General features: G+C 44.5%; 1 protein-coding gene across 1 annotated transcript in view; it reads right to left on the bottom strand.

The window, feature by feature from the left end:
- ASTN1 (astrotactin 1) overlaps positions 1-21,712 on the bottom strand; it is a 283,425-nt gene that overhangs the window by 36,644 nt on the left and 225,069 nt on the right. The window contains exons 15-16 of the mRNA XM_059675026.1: positions 17,010-17,114; positions 14,946-15,134 (exon numbers count right to left, since the gene is read on the bottom strand). Coding sequence (XP_059531009.1) covers positions 14,946-15,134; positions 17,010-17,114 — 294 coding nt within the window. The remainder of the gene's footprint in view (positions 1-14,945; positions 15,135-17,009; positions 17,115-21,712) is intronic.

Below are 21,712 nucleotides of genomic sequence, written 5' to 3'. Positions count from 1 at the left end.
ACATCAATGTACAAAGAACCAGTTGCCACAGTAATCAGCTACACTTGTAATAAATTGACAGGAGGTGCCGTAGCCATCAGCAGGCAGTGGATGCGCATCCAAGGAGTGACGTTAGAGGCCACCTCTGTGGATTCAACCTGATGAAAGAAAACCCCAAAGAAACAGAGATGTCAAGGGGACCAGGCTGCTGATTTATCAGATTAGGTTGGTTTTCTCCAAGTCACTGGCATGCAATGTCACCTATAAAGCACATATTTTAACTGGCAGATTTACTGAGACACTGAACTGCAGAAATGTCTTTTTTTTTTTTAACCTTTCTTTTCTTTATTTTTTTTAAACCAGCAAAAGCAAACCTTGTGAAGGTCTTTTTGAACCTGCATGGTTGTAGCAACTGCTCTCAACAAAGAGCTCTGTGGCATTAAACTCTGACCAACTCTGCACCTTGCCAAACCTACCCAAGCCAACGGGCCGTGCATGGTTATGACTCAGCAAAGCCATCTATTCCTGTGCTTTAAAGGGAAACTAATGCGACCACTCTCTGGAGGCCCTGGTCATGAACTGGGTTAGGCAGGTACTATCCCTAATCCTGCCTCGGTGGGCAGTCACTAGACCAAAACAGCCCTTCACAAAGCTCCAAGGCAGTGGTCGGGGCATCCCACGTGTCCCAGGATGGTCCAATCTAGCCAAGCAGCTCCTCTCCCCAAAAATGCTGTACGTCGCAAGAGGTCCTTCACCTAAGGCCCTCCCCACAGATGCCCCTGGCTTCCCCTTCAGGGTCTCAGATTCTTCCTATGCCCAAGCCTGGTGCCTCTGTCCAAGGACCAGGTGGAGAGTGTGTTCTGGACCTTGCAACAGCCTCTTTTCCACAGAAACTGACTAGTCGAGTGCAAGGAGAGATGAGGGAAGATGAAGCTGGAAGAGGAAATAGTTATGCTCTACCTTTAACATCTAAGGTCCCACTGTGGCTAGGAGCCTTCTTTCATTAACCATTCCATTCCTGGCACCTCGCACTGGGCCTGACCTACAGTGAACACTCAATGCACATTTCTGAATGACTGCATGAACAGCACTACTTTGCAAAGCAACTCCCAACTTACCTCCAGGTGGCGCTCGTTGAGGTCTCCAAGTCCCAGACTCCTGAGCAGTCATATATCAGCAGGAGAATCACAGTGCCCCCAGGGAGTTTTAAGAGAGAAAAGCTGATCTGATTGGAAAACCTTTTTCCCCTTCTCAGCAACCGAGACAGAACTGATGTATTCTGGGGCCTTAGACTGTTGCAGCATTAATCATTGGCATTTTTGTACTGTAGCTGGCAGCTGGGGCCAGGTTTGAAAATGATGTCAACCACTATCATTTTCTTCAAAATTAATTACTTCCCTGATCCATTTTTTACTGATTTCCTTGACGTTAGTTTTTAATTTTCCCTGTTAAGTTTTTTCTTTCAATAACTGAACCAACTTCCAAAGAGGTCCAGGAGATTCAGGGAGACTGACAAAAGAGGAACAGAAATCAGGAGTGGATGGAAGTGGTTAGTGGCCCACGGATGAGCAGAAAGGGCTTTGCTGATTCGTGGGTTTAGATCAAGTACTTTTATGTCTTCTATTTCAATTTAAACACATGTTGCATATTACACCCAACACATATCCCATTTCTCCCTCCCCCTACAAAGAAAATGTTTCAATTTGCTCTACAAGAAACGTGATTATAGGAAGGGTGACAGAAAAGACAATTTTTGACTTCTATAACAATAACTGGTAGCTAGAAACTTGGAATAACGATCACAAATTGAACCTCCACAAATGGATTTATTTCAGTTCCTAGTATTTAACCCTAGTCCTGCCTTATGCTTGATACCTTGGCTTTCAGTGTAGTCTATTCTTCTAATTCCAAGCTCCTGGACATGACACTATCCACCCACCCACCTCCACACACACAATCAACTCTGGAGATGTGTAGGAGGGGCCATGAAAGGGTGGGTTGGTGCCAGGAGGTGGAGGGAAAGGTGTTTGGGGACATGCTGACATAGACAACATGCTATCATTTTTCTTGGAAAAAGAGGAGGAAGCGGAAAGAGGATGGCATTCACTCATTTATTCATTTCACCAATGTTTATTGATTGCCTGCTAGATGCTGCACATGGTGTCACACATTGCAAGAGATGGGGCAGGGTAGGAAGTGAGGTGACCACCCCCTCCTGGCCTTTGAGAATACATCAGTGTCCCTCTAAAGCAGATTATTAATGGAAATGAGGAAAAGATAGGAGCCTAACAAAACACAAACACTACTGACATCTCTCAACTTCTATATGCACTCCTGTTGGAATTGGGTCGTTAGTAGGGCCTGGGTCCCACCCCTGGGGCACAGGAGGAATGAGTCTGCATCTGTATGCGGGCAGTGAACCAGGCATCAGGGGCTCTGAATCACAGTGGAAGGGAAGGGTGATACAGTTGGACACACTCATGAATTTCTCCCCCTTTGAAGAATGCACCTGACAGGTCCTTTGTACTTAAAAGGCAGTAACATCCAGGCTGCTTATCAAAAAGAGGGTCCCCCAGAGGACCCCTTCCACAGAGAGAACATTTTTATAGCCCCTATCCCCTTGCTCACCAAAAAAAAAAGAAAACAAAAGAATAAAAATCCTTGCTATGTATACGGGTGGGGGAAGTCATGCTTATTTCCCAGCAAAGGGGCTATGACTGGGACTGAAAACAGTGGTCAAAAGTCAAAGGTTAGGATATTGATTCTGATTTTGGATGGCTGACTCCCCTGATCCACTAGACTGGTTAATGGATGATGTATGACTTCTAAAACACATATCAGTGTTCCAGTGAAGAGTGTGTTTACACAGGGCAAGTGTTACTATGTCTCTGAAATTCTTATCAATAGCTATTTTGTTAAAAAAAAAAAAAAGTAAACTGCACTACAGATTTCATTAAAAGAATGCTAATAATAAAAATAATAAAGATATGAGTTAAAACGCATTGAACACATACAGAACACTAAACGCTGTGCTTTATATGTAACTAGAGGCCCAGTGCACAAAAATTTGTGCACTTGGTGGGGGGCCCTCAGCCCGGCCTGTGCCCTCTCGCAGTCTGGGTGCCCTCTCGCAGTCTGGGACCCCTCTGGGGATGTACACCTGCTGGCTTAGGCCCGCTCCCTAGGGAATTGGGCCTAAGCTGGCAGTCAGACATCCCTCTGGCAGCCCAGGAGCCCTTGGGGGATGTCCACTTGCCATCGGGGAGAAGGCCTAAGCTGCAGTTGGACATCCTTAGTGCTGCTGAGGAGGCGGGAGAGGCTCCCACCACTGCTGGACTGGCAGCCATCAGCCTGGCTTGTGGCTGAGCAGAGCTCCCCCATGTGGGAGCGCACTGACCACCAGAGGGCAGCTCCTGCATTGAGCGTCTGCCCCCTGGTGGTCAGTGTGTGTCATAGTGACCAGTTATTCCCAGTCGTTCTGCTGTTAGGGTCAATTTGCATATTACCTTTTTATTATATAGGATAGAGGCCTGGTGCATGGGTGGGGGCTAGCTGGTTGGCCCTGAAGGGTGTCCCGGATCAGGGTGGGGGTCCCGCTGGGGTGCCTGGCCAGCCTGGGTGAGGGGCTGAGGGCCGTTTTCAGACTGGCCACACCCCCTTCAGGGTGGGGGTCCCCATTGGGGTGCCTGGCCAGCCTGGGTGAGTGGCTGATGGCTATTTGCAGGCTGGCCAAGCCTCCCAGCGGGGACCCTCACCCCATGAGGGTGTGGCCAGCCTGGGTGAGGGGCTGATGGCTGTTTGCAGGCTGCCCCCAGCCCCCAGCCACCCAAGCTCCCAGTGGAGGGTCGCTGGAAACGGGTATCTGGGATTTATTTATCTTCTATAATTGAAACTTTGTTGCCTTGAGCAGAGGCTACAGCTTGCCAGGGCAGGCGGGAAGCTTGGCTTCCTCCATCGCTGGGGCAACCAAGCCTCCTGCTTGCCCCAGCTCTGTGGCTGCCGGGCGCTATCTTGGTTGGGTTAATTTGCATATAGTCACTCTGATTGGCTGGCAGGCATGGCTTGTGGGCGTGGCTTGTGAGTGTAGCAGAGGTATGGTCAATTTGCATGTTTCTCTTTTATTAGATAAGACTAGAGGCCCGGTGCACAAAACTTTGTGCACTCGGGGGGCAGGGGGGGTCCCTCAGACCGGCCTGTGCCCTCTCGCAGTCTGGGACCCCTCGGGAGATAACGACCAGCTGGCTTAGGCCTGCTCCCGGGTGGCAGAGGGCAGGCCCAATGCCTAGGTGCAGGCCTGGTCGGGCTCAGAGCAGGGCTGATTGGGGAGTTGGGGTGCTGCCGCGTCATGCACAGAGCAGGGCAGATTGGGAGGTTGCGATGCCACCCTCAGTCACGCTCAGGGTAGAGCCGATTGGGGGGTTGGGGCACCGCCCCCTGTCACACTCAAGGCAGGGTCGATGGGGAGGTTGCGGTGCAACCCCCTGTCACGCACAGAGCAGGGCCAATCAGGGGGTTGGGGCACTGCCCCCTGTCACTCACAGAGCAGGGCCCATCAGGGGGGTTGGGGCTCCGTACCCTGTCACGCATAGAGCAGGGTCGATCAGGGGGTTGGGGAGCTCCCCCCGTCACACACAGAGTAGGGCCGATAGGGGAGTTGGGGCACCGCCCCCTGTCACACACAGAGCAGGGTGGATCAGGGGGTTGGGGCGCCGCACCCTGTCACACTCAGGGCAGGGCTGATGGGGAGGTTATGGCTCTATGCCGTCACACACAGAGCAGGGCCTATGGGGGGCGGTTGGGGCGCCGCCCTCTATCACCCACAGAGCAGGGCTGATCAGGGGGTTGGGGCACCACACCCTGTCACACTCAGGGCAGGGCCGATGGGGAGGTTATGACTCTACCCCATCACACACACAGCAGGGCCCGTGTGTGTGTGTGTGTGTGGGGGGTGTTGTGGCCCCGCCCCCTGTCACACACAGAGCCTCAGGGCGATCAGGGGGTTTGGGCGCTACCCCCTGTCACGCTGATCCCGGTGCTGGGAGGCATATTACCCTTTTACTATATAGGATAGAGGCCTGGCGCATGGGTGGGGGCCGGCTGGTTTTCTCTGAAGGGTGTCCTGGATCAGGGTGGGGGTCCCCACTGGGGTGCCTGGCCAGCTTGGATGAGGGGATGATGGCTGTTTGCAGCTGGTCACACACCCTTCAGGGTGGGGGTCCCCACTGGGGTGCCTGGCCAGCCTGGGTGAGGGGCTGAGGGCTATTGTCAGGCTGGCGGGTGACTGAAGCTCCCAACCGCTCCTTTTTTTCTTTTTTCTTTTTTATTATTCTGGGCCAGCTTTAGCTCTGAGGCATGGCTCCAGCTCTTAGGCCTCGCTGCTGAAAGCAGGTATCTTGTTTCTTTGGGTTCTATAATCGAAACACTGTTTCAACTCCAGCTCTGAGATCCCGGCTGGCTGAAAGCAGGTTTCTGGGGTTTTGTTAAGCTTCTATATTTGTAACAATGTTTCAAACTGCAAGCTCAGAGGCCGGCAGCTGCCGGCGGGACACATTGGAGTCCTCCGTCACTGAAGCAAGCAAGCCTCATGTTCGCTTCAAGCTGCCTGGCTGCCGGCTGCCATCTTGACTGGCAGTTAATTTGCATATCGCCCTGATTAGCCAATGGGAAGGGTAGCGGAGGTACGGCTAATTACCATGTTTCTCTTTTATTAGATAGGATTATTGTATTCAATCCTTATTTGTAAGCTAAGTCTTCATAGCCCTGTTTTGCATACATGGAAACCGAGGCTCAGAGCCCTTAACTTCTCAAGAGCCACAGCTAATAAAACAGTTTGATGTAGACCTGTCTGTTTCTAAACCCTTGCTACAAACAATACATTAAACTCTTTCATTGCAATATCAGTTGACTTAACCTAGTTAACCTTGAGCCAGGTGTAATTAAATGTTGCATTCTGTCATCAGAAGTAAAATTATATGATGAATAAATATACAGTGACAGAACATTAGAAGTAGAAGAAACTCTAAGCATCATCTAATTCAGGTTAGTTATGACACAGATGAGAAGATTATTTTGAAGAGGGTTAAGAAATTTAACCAAGGTCAGGGGCTGACTTATGGCTCAACTGAGACCAATAACCCAGGCCTATGGACTCCCCATCCAGTGCTCTTTCCCTCAACATGCTGCCTTGGAGAAGGATGGGTGACATAGACCATTGCTGTTTAAGACACAAGGCACTCCTATCCTAGTACAGTGAAAAAAGAAAAAAGAAAAAAGAAAAGACACAAGGCACTCATCCCAAATGACATGAAAAGCCCAAGTGATGTCCAATTCAGATTTTCACATTTGATGTTAAATCTCCCTTGAATCACCTTTTGTAGTTTTTCCTGCAACAAATATATATATTTGTGGGTTTCAGCCCATAACTTAAGATCAAAATAGAAGTCCTGGTAGGCAGATGCATTGTACTATGAAGACTATAGCCATGTTTGTTTCTCTTGGGTCTATATCCCCATGGTCAGCCTGTTTGAGCATGATCTACACGTTGTACAAAATGAGATGGGCTAAATGAATTGGTCCCACCTTAGCTTGCCGAGTCTGAGAAGCAGAACAAGCCAAGTGTAGAGTGTCTTCTCTTCATATTCCATGAGAATCCAGTCCTCTCTTCTATAGCCACATCGGTTACCAGCCTGATATTTACCAAGTAACTATGTGCTCTAGATTATGCTAAAAGCTATGAGAATTCTAAAGCTTATGAAGCCTTTATGTTTGCTATTTCCTCTGCCCCCAGACCTTTGCACGGTTGGCTCCCTTCTTGTCTAACAGGCCTCAGATCAAACTTACCCCTTATCCCACCACGGAGGCCTTCTCTGTACCTACCATCTTTTATATATATACTAGAGCAGCCGTGGGCAAACTACGGCCCGCGGGCCGGATCCGGCCTGTTTGAAATGAATAAAACTAAAAAAAATAAAAAGACCGTGCCCTTTTATGTAATGATGTTTACTTTGAATTTATATTAGTTCACACAAACACTCCATCCATGCTTTTGTTCCGGCCCTCTGGTTCAGTTTAAGAACCCATTGTGGCCCTCAAGTCAAAAAGTTTGCCCACCCCTGTACGAGAGGCCCGATGCACAAAATTTATGCAAGAGTAGGCCTTCCTTCCCCTGACTGCCAGCACCGGCTTCCCTCTGGCACCCAGGACTCAGGCTTCCCTTGCAGCCACAGCTTCGTCCGGCAGGATGTCCAGAAGGACGTCCTGTCTAATTAGCATGTTATGCTTTTATTATTATAGATGTGTGTTTTTTTCTTGATTTCAGAGAGAAAGGGTAAGAGAGAGAGATAGAAACACCAATGATGAAAGAGAAACACTGATTGGCTGCGTCCTGCACACTCTCTACTGGGGATGGAGCCTACAACCCGGGCATGTGCCCTGAAGTGAATAGAACTGTGACCTCCTGTTTCATATGTCAACACTCAACCACTGAGCAACACCGGCCAGGCTGTGCCTACCATCTCAATAAGCTCCCCAATCCTCCAGTCAACCTTTACGACATCACCTAGTTTTAGTCTCTTCATGGTTTCTATCACTATCTAGAACGACTGCTTTCATTTATGTGTTACTTTTCCCTTTCTGTCTCTCTTCACTAGGATATAAGCTCTGTAAAAGCAGGAAACTTTTTGGTGCCATTCACCATTATATGCCCAGTGCCTAGACCAATGTTTAGATATAAAAGGTTTTCAATAAACATGTAAACGCACTCTGAGGAAGCAGTCGATCCATTTGTGAAGGCAAAGCTTATGATCTAGAATACTATATAATTAACTACTAAATTGTATGCTACGGATAGTATGTCACTATTGTCAGGGCCACAGTTATATGAAAGGAGCTTGGCCTCAGCACCAGCACTAAAACATCAGCCAGGTGAGAATATGAAGCTCTATGACAGTGAGCAGTTTCTAGAGGGAACAAAGGGGCTTCTTGAGCACTACTTTTAAAAACCTGGAGAGAATAACTGAAGAAGTAAGATGGGATAGTGCTACCTACAGAACCCAGTTTTAAAATATCAGCTTATCACCTTTAATCCTGATTGTTGGCATGTTTCCAATTCCTCTCAGTGCCTAAGGGCTTAAGACTGTTCAATTCTGCACACAAGCCTAATGATCAATGCCTTAATCAGGGAAACGTCCTGGTCCATTCAGGCTAGTCCTCCTGCCTGTGACAGTCCCTAGTGGACAGGATACCACGATGTCCCCATGGAGGCCACGTGCTACGGGTCCAGGGCTGAAGTTCCTGCACTGGAGGGGGAGTGAAGGGGAAGAGGAGAAAGGGAGGATAAGGGAGCCCCTCCCTGCTTGTCTTCAATTAAATCACATAGCCTTTCTATTCAGAATGTGGTCCTTGGATTAGCAGCTTTGGGGTCATCTGCGAGCATGTTAGATATGCAAAATCTCAGCCCCCACCCAGATTTCCTGAGTCAAAATCTCCATTTGAACAAGCTCCCAGGTAATACAGGGCACAGTAAATTCCAAGACGTGCTTCTATTTAGGAAAACAAAACTACATCATTAACGGATCATAGCAAAACAAACAAAAAACAAAAAAATCACTCAACAATCAAAAATCCAGAAAACTCAAGGTGAAAGGCAATGGGGACCCATTACGAAGTCCAACATCTGGCCCTGGTCCTGGTGGGTTCACCTTAGACCAGTGGCCTGGCTTTAATTAGGTCTTGATCCCACTTTCATTTGGTCCATTACCCTTCCTCCTTGATCTTTTCGTGTGCCATCAGCAGGCAAAACAGCATGCAGCCATTCACGATGTATCTCATAGGTGAAGGTGTTCTTCCCCTCGCTCTGCCACTTGTGAGTTCTGTGGCCATATGCAAGTTATTTAAGCGCCTGGAGGCTTGATTCCCTGTCTTTCTCTCGGGGAGGGTGAGACTTCAGTGATACATTTGTCTGAGAATTAAGTGAGAAAAGCTTTGTAACATTTTCAGCCAAGTGCCTGGCTCAAAGTAAGTGCTCAGAAAAATGGTAGCAGTTTGGCAATAGTATTTGTAGTCACTTCCTCCCTCACTCTATAGATCAATTGACTCTGAACCAGTGGTCGGCAAACTCATTAGTCAACAAAGCCAAATATCAACAGTACAACGATTGAAATTTCTTTTGAGAGCCAAATTTTTTAAACTTAAATTATATAGGTAGGTACATTGTTATTAACTTAATTAGGGTACTCCTAAGCTGGCCTTTGCTAAAATAATAATAAAGCCACCAACACAAAATAATTACAATTCTTAAATTGATGACAAAAATACCTGTAGGATTTGCAGCTGGTTGGAAAAATACAGGTAACTTTATGCTTCGAGTAGGTACTTTTGTCACCTGCACGCGGTTTGCGGACGCGACTAGCACTAACCACTGCACAATGAGACTGCTGACTGACCGGCTCACTCAACTTGTGCATGAATCGCGCACTCCTCCCCCGACCTGCATATCCCGTGGCCCGCCTGTGCCGCGTCTCCCGTCGCCTGACCGACCAACACCCCCCACTTCTTCTAACGCCACTTCTTCAAAATAGACTCGCCCAGGACGAAAACCGACTTCTGCGCATGGGCCACGAAGTTTCAATCGCACTGTACTGTACCTGCATGCCCGCATGTGGTATTTTGTGGAAGAGCCACACTCAAGGGGCCAAAGAGCTGCATGTGGCTCACGAGCGACCACTGCATCGGAGCCTGGGGATGTGAGGCTTTAATTAAATCTTCGCACATATGTTTAGGAAAGCTCAGTTTCCTTTTGAAGGCTGTTTATGATGCCACCAGGCTCATTTGCAGCCTCACCCTCCTCAGGCCTGCCTGCCTGGGACTGCCGGGGAACAGCTGTCTCCTCCACACCCCTTCTCCGCGCACTATAGGGTATGCACGTAGCAGGCCCGCAGCAAACATTTGTTGAATTAATTAATTAATCATTTAAAGGAAATAGCTATATGCCATAATTGCTTTGCTACTTGAGTGCTAACTTGGTCGTCATAAATGTGCATGAAAAGCGCCAAAAGAGCTGCTGGAGCTGGTTTGTGCTCCAGGGTCGTAAAACATAAAGCATTATAGAAACTTAAGCTATTAGTCTTCATTGGATTTCGATGTTGCATCCTTAACCTAATCAGATTTTTATGCCACGAACCACAATTATGTAAGTTAGCCTACAAACTGCACCAGAGTCAGATACACAAGACATACTCTCTGCGGGCCGGAGCTTACGGACCACACTCAGAAGGCTGGCTGCTGATTCAGCTAGTTTTAGGTTCGGCCACAGCAGAAGTCTGTTCATGATCTGGGGGAGACAGACTAACTGAGTATGTCTTAGGCTCAATTCCCCCCAAAACACATTGATGGGTAGCGGAAAACACGGCATCCTGTGTGGCAGAAATACAACCCGAGGCAGGGCTCCTTCTTCCTTTGACTCTAATCTGACTTACGACTTCTCAGAGCTAGAGGGTGGACTTCAGGGAAAAACTGTCAGCTTGTATCTAGGAAGAAGAGGAAGCTATTCTTTTTAGTTTTCCCCATGGAACGGAAGCAACTCTGGAAACAAAACAAAGCAAAATGAAAGAACAGTGGATTTTGCACTAGAAGGTACAGCAGACAAGAAGAGTTCGCTTATTGCCAACTGTCAACCCATGTGACCCCAGTGATAGGCACCAAAGGCAGTGGCAAGACTATGCAACGGCAAAAATCAGATCTGAACTAACAATGAAAATTTTGTTGGCAAAGGAAAGAAAGACCCAAGGAAATCCACTCCTGAATGAAGAAGAAAAGGAAATGTATTGTGCTTAGCACGTCAGGTGGAGGATTGAAAGTAGTCTCTTGGAAGTTCTTATTTGAAGGTTCAATATTTTACAGTCACATCCCTAATCTACAGATCTATAGTTATTTACCAGTTTTTCTTGAAGTGAGAACAAAATAAAGAGTTCATTCCTTCAACAAACAGTGGATGCTAATTATATTTTAGGCACTTTTTCAGAGATATAGACTCAAAGATTAATGAGAAATGGTCATAGGGTTTTGTACTTCTTCCCAGGTTTCTATCCAAAGTTCAGCTCTCTGTAGGGACAACTGTGCGCTTTGTTTCCAGTTAACTTTATAAGTCTTCATTCAAGGTAATACAAACCTTTCATGATATATTTTTCATTGTTTTAAAAGAGTTTTATTGCAAAAGTGGCATATGCCTACTGTGATAAAAGCAATACAGAAGTTTTAAGAATAAAAAAATGTATTTCCCTGTCCCATATCCCTAATCTTGAAGCAAACAGATAACTGGTTCATATAAATACACGAATAAAACTATTTTGAGGTTGTATACATCTCTCTCTCTCTCTCTCTCTCTCTCTCTATATATATATATATATATATACATATATATGTGTGTGTGTGTGTGCATGTGTGTGTATGTGTGTATATAGTGTGTGTATACATATATCGTGTGTGTGTGTATATATATATGTGTATATATAGACACACATACACACACTATATACACATATATACTACACAGGGTTGGGCAAAACTAGGTCTACAGTGTGAGTATGTGAAACCCAAAGTTTATTTTTGCATTATTATTAATTATTGTATTTTTTTTCCATACGAACAACTCTAAACCTACTTTGCCCCATCCTGTAAATATAGTGAGAAAGATGCCTGCTAAAAGATTAAATATACAGGGTGTCACAAAAAAATGCATACACACTTTAATAGCTGATAGCTCAATTTTCAAAATGAAATGTATTTTAATGAACACTACCTTTATAATTATTCAAAGTGTGTGTATACATTTGAGGGGGACACCCTATATATATATGAAATTTTAAAAACAGATGTAATCCTATATCCACCCTTTTACAACTTGCTCTATGTACTTCCAAATGGCTAGGAACAGACTATATCAGAATGGACAGGCAGTAAACTGGTAGCAAATAGCTGCCTGGTTGCCTCTGGGGAATGGAACTAAATTATCAGGAAATAAGAGTGGGAGGAAGATTTTGCACTTTATTATATTTTATACAATTAAAATTTTTTAAATAAGTAATGAGAGAGAGAGAGAGAGAGAGAGAGAGGGAGAGAGAAAGTGTTGCCAAGTCTATCATGGGAGACAGTCATATAGGAAATAACAAGACAGGGAGATGTGAAAAATGCTGCCAAAGGATACATACACAGAGGTATAAGAGCACAGGATAAGCAGCAAAGAACTCTGCCCAGAGCATCAAGGAAGGCCTGATGCAAGTGATGATGTCTAAGCATGCTCCTGAGGAGCAGGAAGGAAGAGATGGTAGGATGGAGGTAGACTAGAGGACAAGGTTAGACAGACAGACAGTACACACAAAGGCTCAGGAAGTGTGGGAAAGAACCAATGCCCTTTTCCAAACCAGGGAACCTTGATCCTGGACCCAGGGTTGGGGCCTGACACCGGGACGGGGTATTACTTAACGGCGAATACCAATTTATAGAGCTGGGGGGGCGGGCAGGGGTGGTAAAAAAATGCAAGTAAGAAACAGAAAGCATAGCCAGGAAGACTAATTTGCTGATCCTAAGGATCCAAGAAAAGAGAAAAATCCTCTCAGAAATTAGGCAACTGAACAAACACCAGGAAAAGGAGAGAAAGAGAAAGTTCCAAGAGCAGGGTAAAAGAGGAGCCCAAGAAAATATTTCCAAATGAGACAGTAGTTATGGAGACTTTTGAGAGTGTATCTATGAACTTAGACTGGGCAGGGAGGGAAGCTCAGGCCTTAAGACAGCGGTTCTCAACCTGTGGGTCGCGACCATTGGAAAACACATATAGCGTATCAGATATTTACATTATGATTCATAACAGTAGCAAAATTACAGTTATGAAGTAGCAACGAAAATAATTTTATGGTTGGGGGTCACCACAACATGAGGAACTGTATTAAAGGGTCGCGGCATTAGGAAGGCTGACTGTCTGGAAGCAAGTTGAAGTGATAGCAAGTAGCCTTATATGGTCAGAGTAGAGGATGCTTGGGTACAGAGTGGTTAGTGAATCAGCAGTAAGAGGACAGGGTGTGGTAGACTGAATAATGATTAGGACCAGAGATGCCCAGGTCCTAACTTCCGGAACCCGTGAATGGCAAAAGTGATTTTGTAGATATGCTTAAATTAAGACTCTTGAGATGGAGAAATTATCCTGGAGTATCTGGGTGGGCCCAATATAATCAAAGGGGCCCTTATCAGAGGTGTCAGAAGGCGTCAGAGAGAAAGGCATGTGACTCACAGATTGGAGTGATATACTTTGAAGATGGTGGAAGGGGCCACAAGCCAAGGAATACGGGTGGCCTCTAGCAGCTGGCAAGGGCAAGGACATCTTGCCACTCTGGAGCCTGCAAAAGGAACTAGTCATACTGATTAATACCTTGAGTTTAACCCACTAAAACTGATTTTATACTGGCCAGAACAGTCAGAAAGTGAATTATGTTGTTTTACGATCAATAACAAGCAAGGGGGTGTATACATCAGAGCTACAGTAAACAGATGGACTGTGACAAAGCTGGCTCCTAAGTGGAAAAATGGGTTGAGATCAAAAGTAGAGCACAGTGCTAATGCCACAGACAAATTTCCCTCCTGGGCTCAGTGTTCAACCTTTAGGACACTGTAATACTGGGGATGGATGCAAGGGGAGAACCCAGAGTTTGGGGAGGGTCAGACTCATCCCCAGCAGTCCAGAGGCTGGCAACCCTTGAACTATTGGCAAACAGAAACAGAGGAGGGTTTAGCCTTTTGGTTTATCACTAGGCTGTGGCATGGAAACTTAGGAAGCTTTGCTAGCTGGTCTTATCTATATTTTCTTTCGTTACACTCCTTTATTGGCAAATTGGAATCAGAACAATTTTAAGATGCTGAAGTTTGAACCCTGTGGTTGTGTCTTTGAGTTTAGAGAAATCAGGGCTTGGGGTGGGGGTGAGGCCATGGGGAATGCCTGTAGCAACTGAAGTCCAGACCAGACACAAGCCTTTTACTTCTTCTGGAAGGAAGTAGCAAGAGACACTCTCAGGCCTCTGCTACCTCTTAAGCAAGACAAAACTGGACTTCGTGTGGAGATCAGAGGGCCAAGAGCATCCCAGCCATGGGGGACCATTTTCCCTCCTGCAGCCTACCTGTCCCTAGTCCCTTGATCACTACATTTCTATTGTGCTAATTTCATTAGTAGCCTTTAGCAGCTCACATATCCACAGCTTGGCCTCCTCAGAATGCCATGAGGGTGAGCTCAGGAGAAGACATTCATGAACGGCGATTCTTAACCAGTCCTGGTTGACCAGAACCCACATTAACTAGGCAGCACTCCTCTACCAGAAAGCAAATTCAGAAGGTTTGAAAAGCACCAGTCTTACACTTACTTGGACTGAATAGTAATTTCCCATCAAACAGCAGACAACGAATTATTTGTGAGGCTGGTATCTGGAGCTACATAAGCCGTATAGCACACATCAGTAGGAAAACTGGGTGTAAACATAGGGCGGGAGGGCGAGAGAAGAGGTTATTGTGTAGCTGCTGGAAGGAGTTGCCAGGCAGTGAAGGCTGGGACTGTGGGGTACAGGAAGTGGTGGGGAGACTGCGGTAACCACGTCCTTCTCCTTTACTTCATAAAAACAGCTGTTGTTATGATAGCAGAAGCATGGCGAGTGGCTGGTAAACCTTTCAAGGATTCTCCCTACAATGACAGAGTGAGCATACAGTTTGGGCACCATCCTGAATAAAAGTTTCCCCTGAATACCCGCATGCTGAGACTGAGTTTTAGCAAACAAACCTTGGCATTTTAAGGATGTGGGGCATCAAGGCAATACCCACATTGGTCATTCACCTACATACTCCTTAAGTCTGGTCCTATTGCACCTAGACAGCCAGGAATTGCTGTAAAATTTGGGGTGTAAAATTTGTGGATGCTCATGTCTGTCACTCACCTTTGCTAATGTCTTCATATTCCAGCCAGAGTCGCCGCTGGACCTGCTTGTTTGGGTACCAGATAGAGCAGGACTCCTCAAAGCCATAGATAGCTTCCTGGATGTAGTGGTTGCCAAACTGGTCCAACAAGGCCACAAAATCCCCACGGGATGTCGCCCCATCGAGGGAGTGGAGAGCATTGCTGAGGGCTGTGGAGAAACATCACCCAAGAGTAAGAGTGAGAACTCACAATAGGGGCATCTGGGTTCCCAGGTCATTCAGTCCCAATTGTGGATGTCCTGTGTGGCCCAGAGTTAGTTGCAGAGCTGGCTGGGATTACAGGTGAATTTCCATCCAACTAAACCAGATCTTTTGGTTCCTAAACAAATTATCTATCTCTTTAAGCCAGTTGGCCATGTTGTTAATTGTACAAATTAAGCAGAATATTGCCAAATCTACTCCGGTGCTTAAGTCAATGGTTTTTTGTTTGTTTTTTCTCTCAAATTGTAAGTCGTGACATTAAATCATTTTATCAAGCTCAAATAATGGCATTTGGGCGGGGGAAGAGAAAAAAAAATAGCATAGTCTAAAATAGACACACAAATACCAGCAGAGAACATTTCTCATCGTAAGATGAAGTATCACTCATGGAACTTCTGTTGTGTGTATGTGGGAGTGTGCCTACCCCAGACTTGTTCTCCCTGTTTAAGAGAATTATGTTTGTCTGAAAAATAACCTGCAACAAATTTTCTGAATCTAATGCCTGCTGACCCTGGCCAGCTCTCCACAGCCCTTCTTTCATATAGCCTTGCACACCTGTGTCCTATCAGTAAAAGGCAGAACCTGGCCCAGGCATGAGACCTCAAGTCCACATCATTGAGATGCCAGAAGCCATTCTGAAAGGCATGTGGCAATGGAGGTATCTAACTGTTAACCCCTGATATGCAGTCCCTGTGTTGGGTAGGGCCTATACAGCTGGAGTTTCCTAGAATGAAGAGGGGCTTAGTTTTTTCTCGGTGTTTTCTGCACCAGCAGAGTTGACTTCAGTAAGATCCCCATCCCAATCCCTTCTTGCCAAGAACTTTTCATAATAAGAAAGAAAAAGTTCAAAGTCCTTTCTGTCCTCTGCAGATGTTCTCTACCCTTAATGCATTTCTTTCTATGTGCACAGAGCCTTATCTTTTGTGAACATATGTCTATCTGCTCTTCAAAACTGTATCCAGCCTCTACCCTTTCTCTCTCTCCTGCTGGCCTTAAGCTCTGCCTCCCCATGGCTGACCCCAAGACAACACTCCCTTGTCTTGTCAGCCGGTGCCAATAATACCATCTGAATCTAGTCAGCCTTCCACCTAACACAGAGAAGCCAAATTTTGTAGCATAAACGTCCGGTCTGGTACATTCCTTAGGTGCCCTCAGAGGACGGAGTTGAGTAATGTCCTAGTCCATGGGTGAAGCAGAATAGTAAAGACATAGACCTATATTAAGGCCATATTTACAGAAATTTTCTCTTTTTCAAATTGTACATTAGAACTGCTAAAATGCTAGGAAAACTTGATTCAATGCATTTACCACTAAGATTTGAAGAATACTTGTACAAGGCACCTCACTGTTCTGTTTTAGAATAATTTGTCCTAAGTTTCAAATTCACTATTCCTTAACTTAATAAATCTAGCTGTCTGTCTATCATCTGTTTTGCTTGCATGCTGTTTAGAAATTGTAAGTGATTTTCTATTTTTCCTTCCCCCACCCCTCTTTCTTGCTTCTTTCCCTTATTTCCTTCATTGTATGAAACCTCTAAGTTTTGCTCCTTGCAATTGGAACAAAGTGATAAAGTAGGTGTTTATCTTCAGTGGTCCCTGCCTTGCCCTTTCCATCTCTTCTATGACCCAAGATAAAATTTGCAATTTAATCCATCCTTAGAAAAGGGTCTGCTTCCAGCCATTTGCCCTGAAAGGTGAGTACGAATGAATTGATTATCTATCTCACTTAGAATGCACCTTCGACAGTGGGCTAAAACACTGTGCCCTGGGGAAGGAACTCCCGCCCCAGAGCAGGTGGGAGGGACGGCATGCTGCTGTGCTCACCCTGAGAGATGGTCGCTTGGTTGAGTTTGATGTGGTACATCACAGACCGGACCTTCCAGTGCTGCAGCACGGGGTAGCCAGACACCTCGCTGAAGTTCACCATCCCTAGGGGCAGAGGAGAACACGGGCTCAGCATGTGCGATGGATTCCCAAGTCCCAAACCTACTGGGTTGGCCTGGGGGTCAGTGTGGGGGGCAGTAAGTGTGAGAAAATTTGATGGAGACAATTTCTGGAACCATAGTCACAACAGATATTATTCACTGAACCCTGATTCTGTGCCCAGCATTTTGCTAAACCCTCTGAACCTATAAAGTCTTTTGATTCTTGTGCAATAGGTATTATTATTTGCATTTTATAAATGGGGAGACTAAGGCTCAGAGAAGGTGTTTGCATAAGGGCCCTAGGCCAACAGGTGTGTCTGAGACAGGGCTGGGGTTCTTAACCATTCTGGTATAATATTCCCTTAATAAATGTATATAAAACGCTAGGCTTACTGTAACACACCAGATTTTTACTGCCTTTAATAGTTGCAGTAATTGACTTAGCTTACATACCTGATAACATTGATTTTTCTGTCCCATTTAACTGATCTGTGTTCAGTATTTAAGTTTTAATTACTCTGAAGTTGATCATGCTTATTTCTTCTTTACCAGGAGGGACAGTGTCAGCGCAACTAAGTTAAGGGGCAGGAATGGCCCTCTATTGGGTGACACTGATGTGCCAGACACGGTGATAGACACTTTATTGGCACTCCTCCTTTTATTGGTGGGACACCTGAGGCTCCAAGAAGCCAAATTACTCATCCAAGGTCACTCTCAAGAAACACATTCTTGTAGCCTCTTAGTGATGTTATAATGGGCTGTTCCTTCGTGAGCACCTTGGAATGGCACCCTATTTGAATTCTGGCCATTACTATAAAATGCTACAGAAACAAAATAATTAGGCCATAGGTCAGTGGTTCTCAACCTTCCTAATGCCGCGACCCTTTAATACAGTTCCTCATGTTGTGGTGACCCCCAACCACAAAATTATTTTCATTTCTACTTCATAACTGTAATTTTGCTACTGTTACGAATCGTAATGTAAATATCTGATATGCAGGATGTATTTAGGCGACCCCTGTGAAAGGGTCATTTGACCCCCAAAGGGGTCGCGACCCACAGCTGGAGAACCGCTACCATAGGTAGTAAAAACAAAAATTCACCTTGCTAAGTTTAGAAAACCAATTTTAGCTTAATTTCTATGCCTGTTTGCTATGTATATATTATAGGAATAAGTATATAGAGAGATATATGCATATTTGTATATATACAAATATAATGGCCATATATAAAATAAATTTAGAAGATAGGAGATAGTGAGTGTGTGTATAAATATAATGGAAATAATACATATATAGTGAATTATCCTGCCATTTTAACCCATGCTTCCTTCAAGCATAATCAACTCATTTAATACCTAAACTAGATGAAGAGTGGGTGGGATTAATTAGCTGCTTGTCAATGCTGATCAAATTAGGTGTGCAATTACCAAACTTCCATTTCTATGTGAATCATATGGGAATAATTATTGGTAAGATAAAAAGAAAAAAGGTCAGAAGAGGTACTTAGTGAATCAATTGCTTAAATCTAATTGTAGGCCATCAATGATTAAGACTCAAAGAAGGTTTTAGCACTTTTTCTTTCAAATGTTCTTCTTTTAGGGCATAAAGTTTTGTGACAACAGTCATTCTCCTACCTACTCTGGCTTTTAAGCTTTATGCTAATTTTCAAATCATATAAATGAAATTATGCTTTTACAAGTTTAAGACCCAGTCACATACCTCAAAGGCACGTTTTATTGGAACATAAGAGGCACACTGTGGAGGGCTGTTCTAGATAATATGTACCCTCTAGTTTAGTGTTTTTGAAAAGTTTAATAACAAAAAAATAGCAAGCCCACTAAATAAAGATTTTTCAATATACAGTATTATAAAATGTTCCCTTTAATTGAATTGTTTCCTAGTGGGACAAGAGAGGAGCAGGAAATCAGGAGACGGATGTTCTAAAACTGGCCATGGGGGAGAGGGGTTCTGACTGCAAGTCTGGAGCCTGAGCTTCCTCTCTCTGGCCACCTGGCTAGAGGATCTTTGGGTTCCCAGTTGTTTTGTCTATAAAGCTAGAGGCTCAGCTGAAATGACCTAGTCCTTCCTTCTCAATTCTGTGATTCCAATCAGGCTTTGTGACTTTGGACTAGGCAACTCGTGTTTTACAATTTTCCTATCTGGAAAGTGGGATTGTGATTCATCTTACCTGCTTGATAGGTAGGCTGTCAGAACAAAATTATGTTTCGGGTATAAAAGTACGTTGAGAAAAGATAAACCACTACATGGAACATGGCTTCCAAAATGTTGTCACTTCTACCTCACCTCACTCATCACCCCTAATTATGTGAACCTGACACTTCTTAATTGATGCTTTTGTTATATCTGGAACAGAGGAACTAAAAAATGCAGGAAGTACGAATGTAGAAGAGTAGAGAGGGGTGAGTGTCCCACATTCGCCCAGGGTGAGCCAGACAACCGAACTGCTCTGTTACTTAACTACCAAACAGCAATTCTACTTAATGCGTTTTTGCCAGAGCACAGCTAAGGAAACGGTTACATAACTGTGCTGCTCGGCAGATGTTGTTCTGTGCCCACTTACAGATAATATTTCCATTATTTAAAAAGAAAGGGATATTTTAAAGTAGATATACTTTTCAGCTGAGTCATAGAATTATTTCTCAGTGTGCCCTTGGCATTGCAGTTGGCTCGAGTTAATTTATTGTTATTTGGAATACATTTATGAATGACTCTTTTTTTCAAACAAAGTATCTCCAACTAATGTTTTCTCTAGAATAAACATTAATTTTTTCCTTAACTATGCCTGAAGAAAAATGACTGAATAGATTTATGTGAGAGAAAGAAAGGAAGAAAGGGAGGGTGAGAAGGAGGGAAGGCGGGAGGAAGTAAAGAAGAAAGGAAGGAAGCTTTTTTCTATTATTTATTTGAAATGTCAGGGGATATATTATCACCAAAGTTCTAAAGTCTTTTTCCTTTGTTTGACCGTGAAGAAGTTCCTAAGAGCACAGAACTCTACATCTTCATATTGCTTTAGCGACTGTGATGCCCAGTAGACCCATGAGTGGGGTCAGCAGCCTCTTCTACCTCCTTGGTCTGCCCCTGCACTCTCTTCTTTTCCTTAATTAAGAGACTGAAAATACAAATAGATGATGGCCAGATCACATGTAAAAATAGAACTCTCACCCAGAATCTGCAGCAATCAGCCCAGAAAACCAACCTACCCACAGTAATCAGCCCAAGAAGGGAGTCTACTATCCTACATCAGATCTGTAGGAAGTCAGAGCACTATCTCGAGCAACCAGTCCAGGATGCCAAACAGTAACACCTGTAAAAGTTGGCCCACCATGCCCAGGACTTGATTAATAACTGACAGATTCCCAATTTTGTTCTTGCTTCCAACTTAGGTTCAACCAGAGAATGCCAAATATGTCCCCCTAAACACTCACAGAGAATGCCATACTCCTGGGTAGCTGGCCCTCTATTGCCAACAGCTCCCCCAGGGCTCATCTGGCCTCTCTTCCTCCCCTCTAAAGTTCTCCTCCCCTCCGCCTGCCCATCTGTCTCTTCCAAGAAGAAGTGAAGGCAACCGACTCCCATACTACAGATTCTATAGAATAGAGAAAGATATGAATAAACAGCTTTCATCTGATTAGTCTACATTTATTTTCACACAACTTATTATATGAAAAAGGCTGGTAAAGCTCAGCCTTAACTGTTATTTTGATAAAGGGGGAAGCAATCAGCAAGATAAAACACACAAGTCAATATTTTCTAGTATGTCTTCAAACCAGAAATTCTGAAAGATGAAAATAGCTGTTATGTGTAAGAGAATTCTCTATGGACATAAGTTTAGGAACTGCTCGTTTAAATAAAGTCAACTGATTTCTTTATCTCGGGGTTTCTGGAACCTGTTGTATGCTAAGATGTTGCAAAGAGTTGAAGACAGAACTTATTTAAAAGTGGAGCACTGGCCCATTCCTAGTCAGGGCACATGCCGTAGTTGCAGGCTCCATGCCCAGTGTGGCGTGTAGGAGGCAGCCAATCAATGATTTTCTCTCATCATTGATGTTTCTATCTCTCTCTCCCTCCCTTCCTCTCTGAAATCAATAAAAATATATATTTTTTAAAAAAGAGTGGAGCACTGTTTTTTCATGCTTAGAAATGCTGATATAGAAGATTCACTCTAAAATCTAAGCTTGTAGGTTTATGGGGATTACGACCTATACTAGCACAATAGTGTGACAAGATATGAAATTATCTGTGTGACTCTCAGGAAAGATACAAGTAAATGTTGTCCGACTAGAAAGTTAATATGGAAGAAATCTGGTCAACCATCTCTTTAATTGACTCTTCTAGTAATTCAGGGCTTTACATAAAGAAGATGGATTCCTTTATATATCAAAGAAGAGTTCTTGATCTAAATGGCACCACTTTTTAATCAAAATAGGTTAAAAACAAAGGCAGGCTACAAAAGTAGCAGGTCAAGAAGGGTTCCCTCTACACTTCGGAACATAGACTTCACTCTCTCAAGGCCATGAAAACGAAAGTGATCCATATGGATACCCTGTACTCTTTGCCTCCAACATGCCACATCAGGCAA

This window comes from Myotis daubentonii, chromosome 18, assembly GCF_963259705.1.
Source record: "Myotis daubentonii chromosome 18, mMyoDau2.1, whole genome shotgun sequence".
Classification (NCBI taxonomy): Eukaryota; Metazoa; Chordata; class Mammalia; order Chiroptera; family Vespertilionidae; genus Myotis; species Myotis daubentonii.
Note: the sequence above shows the minus strand (reverse complement) of the source record. Positions and strands in the feature narration are given on the sequence as shown.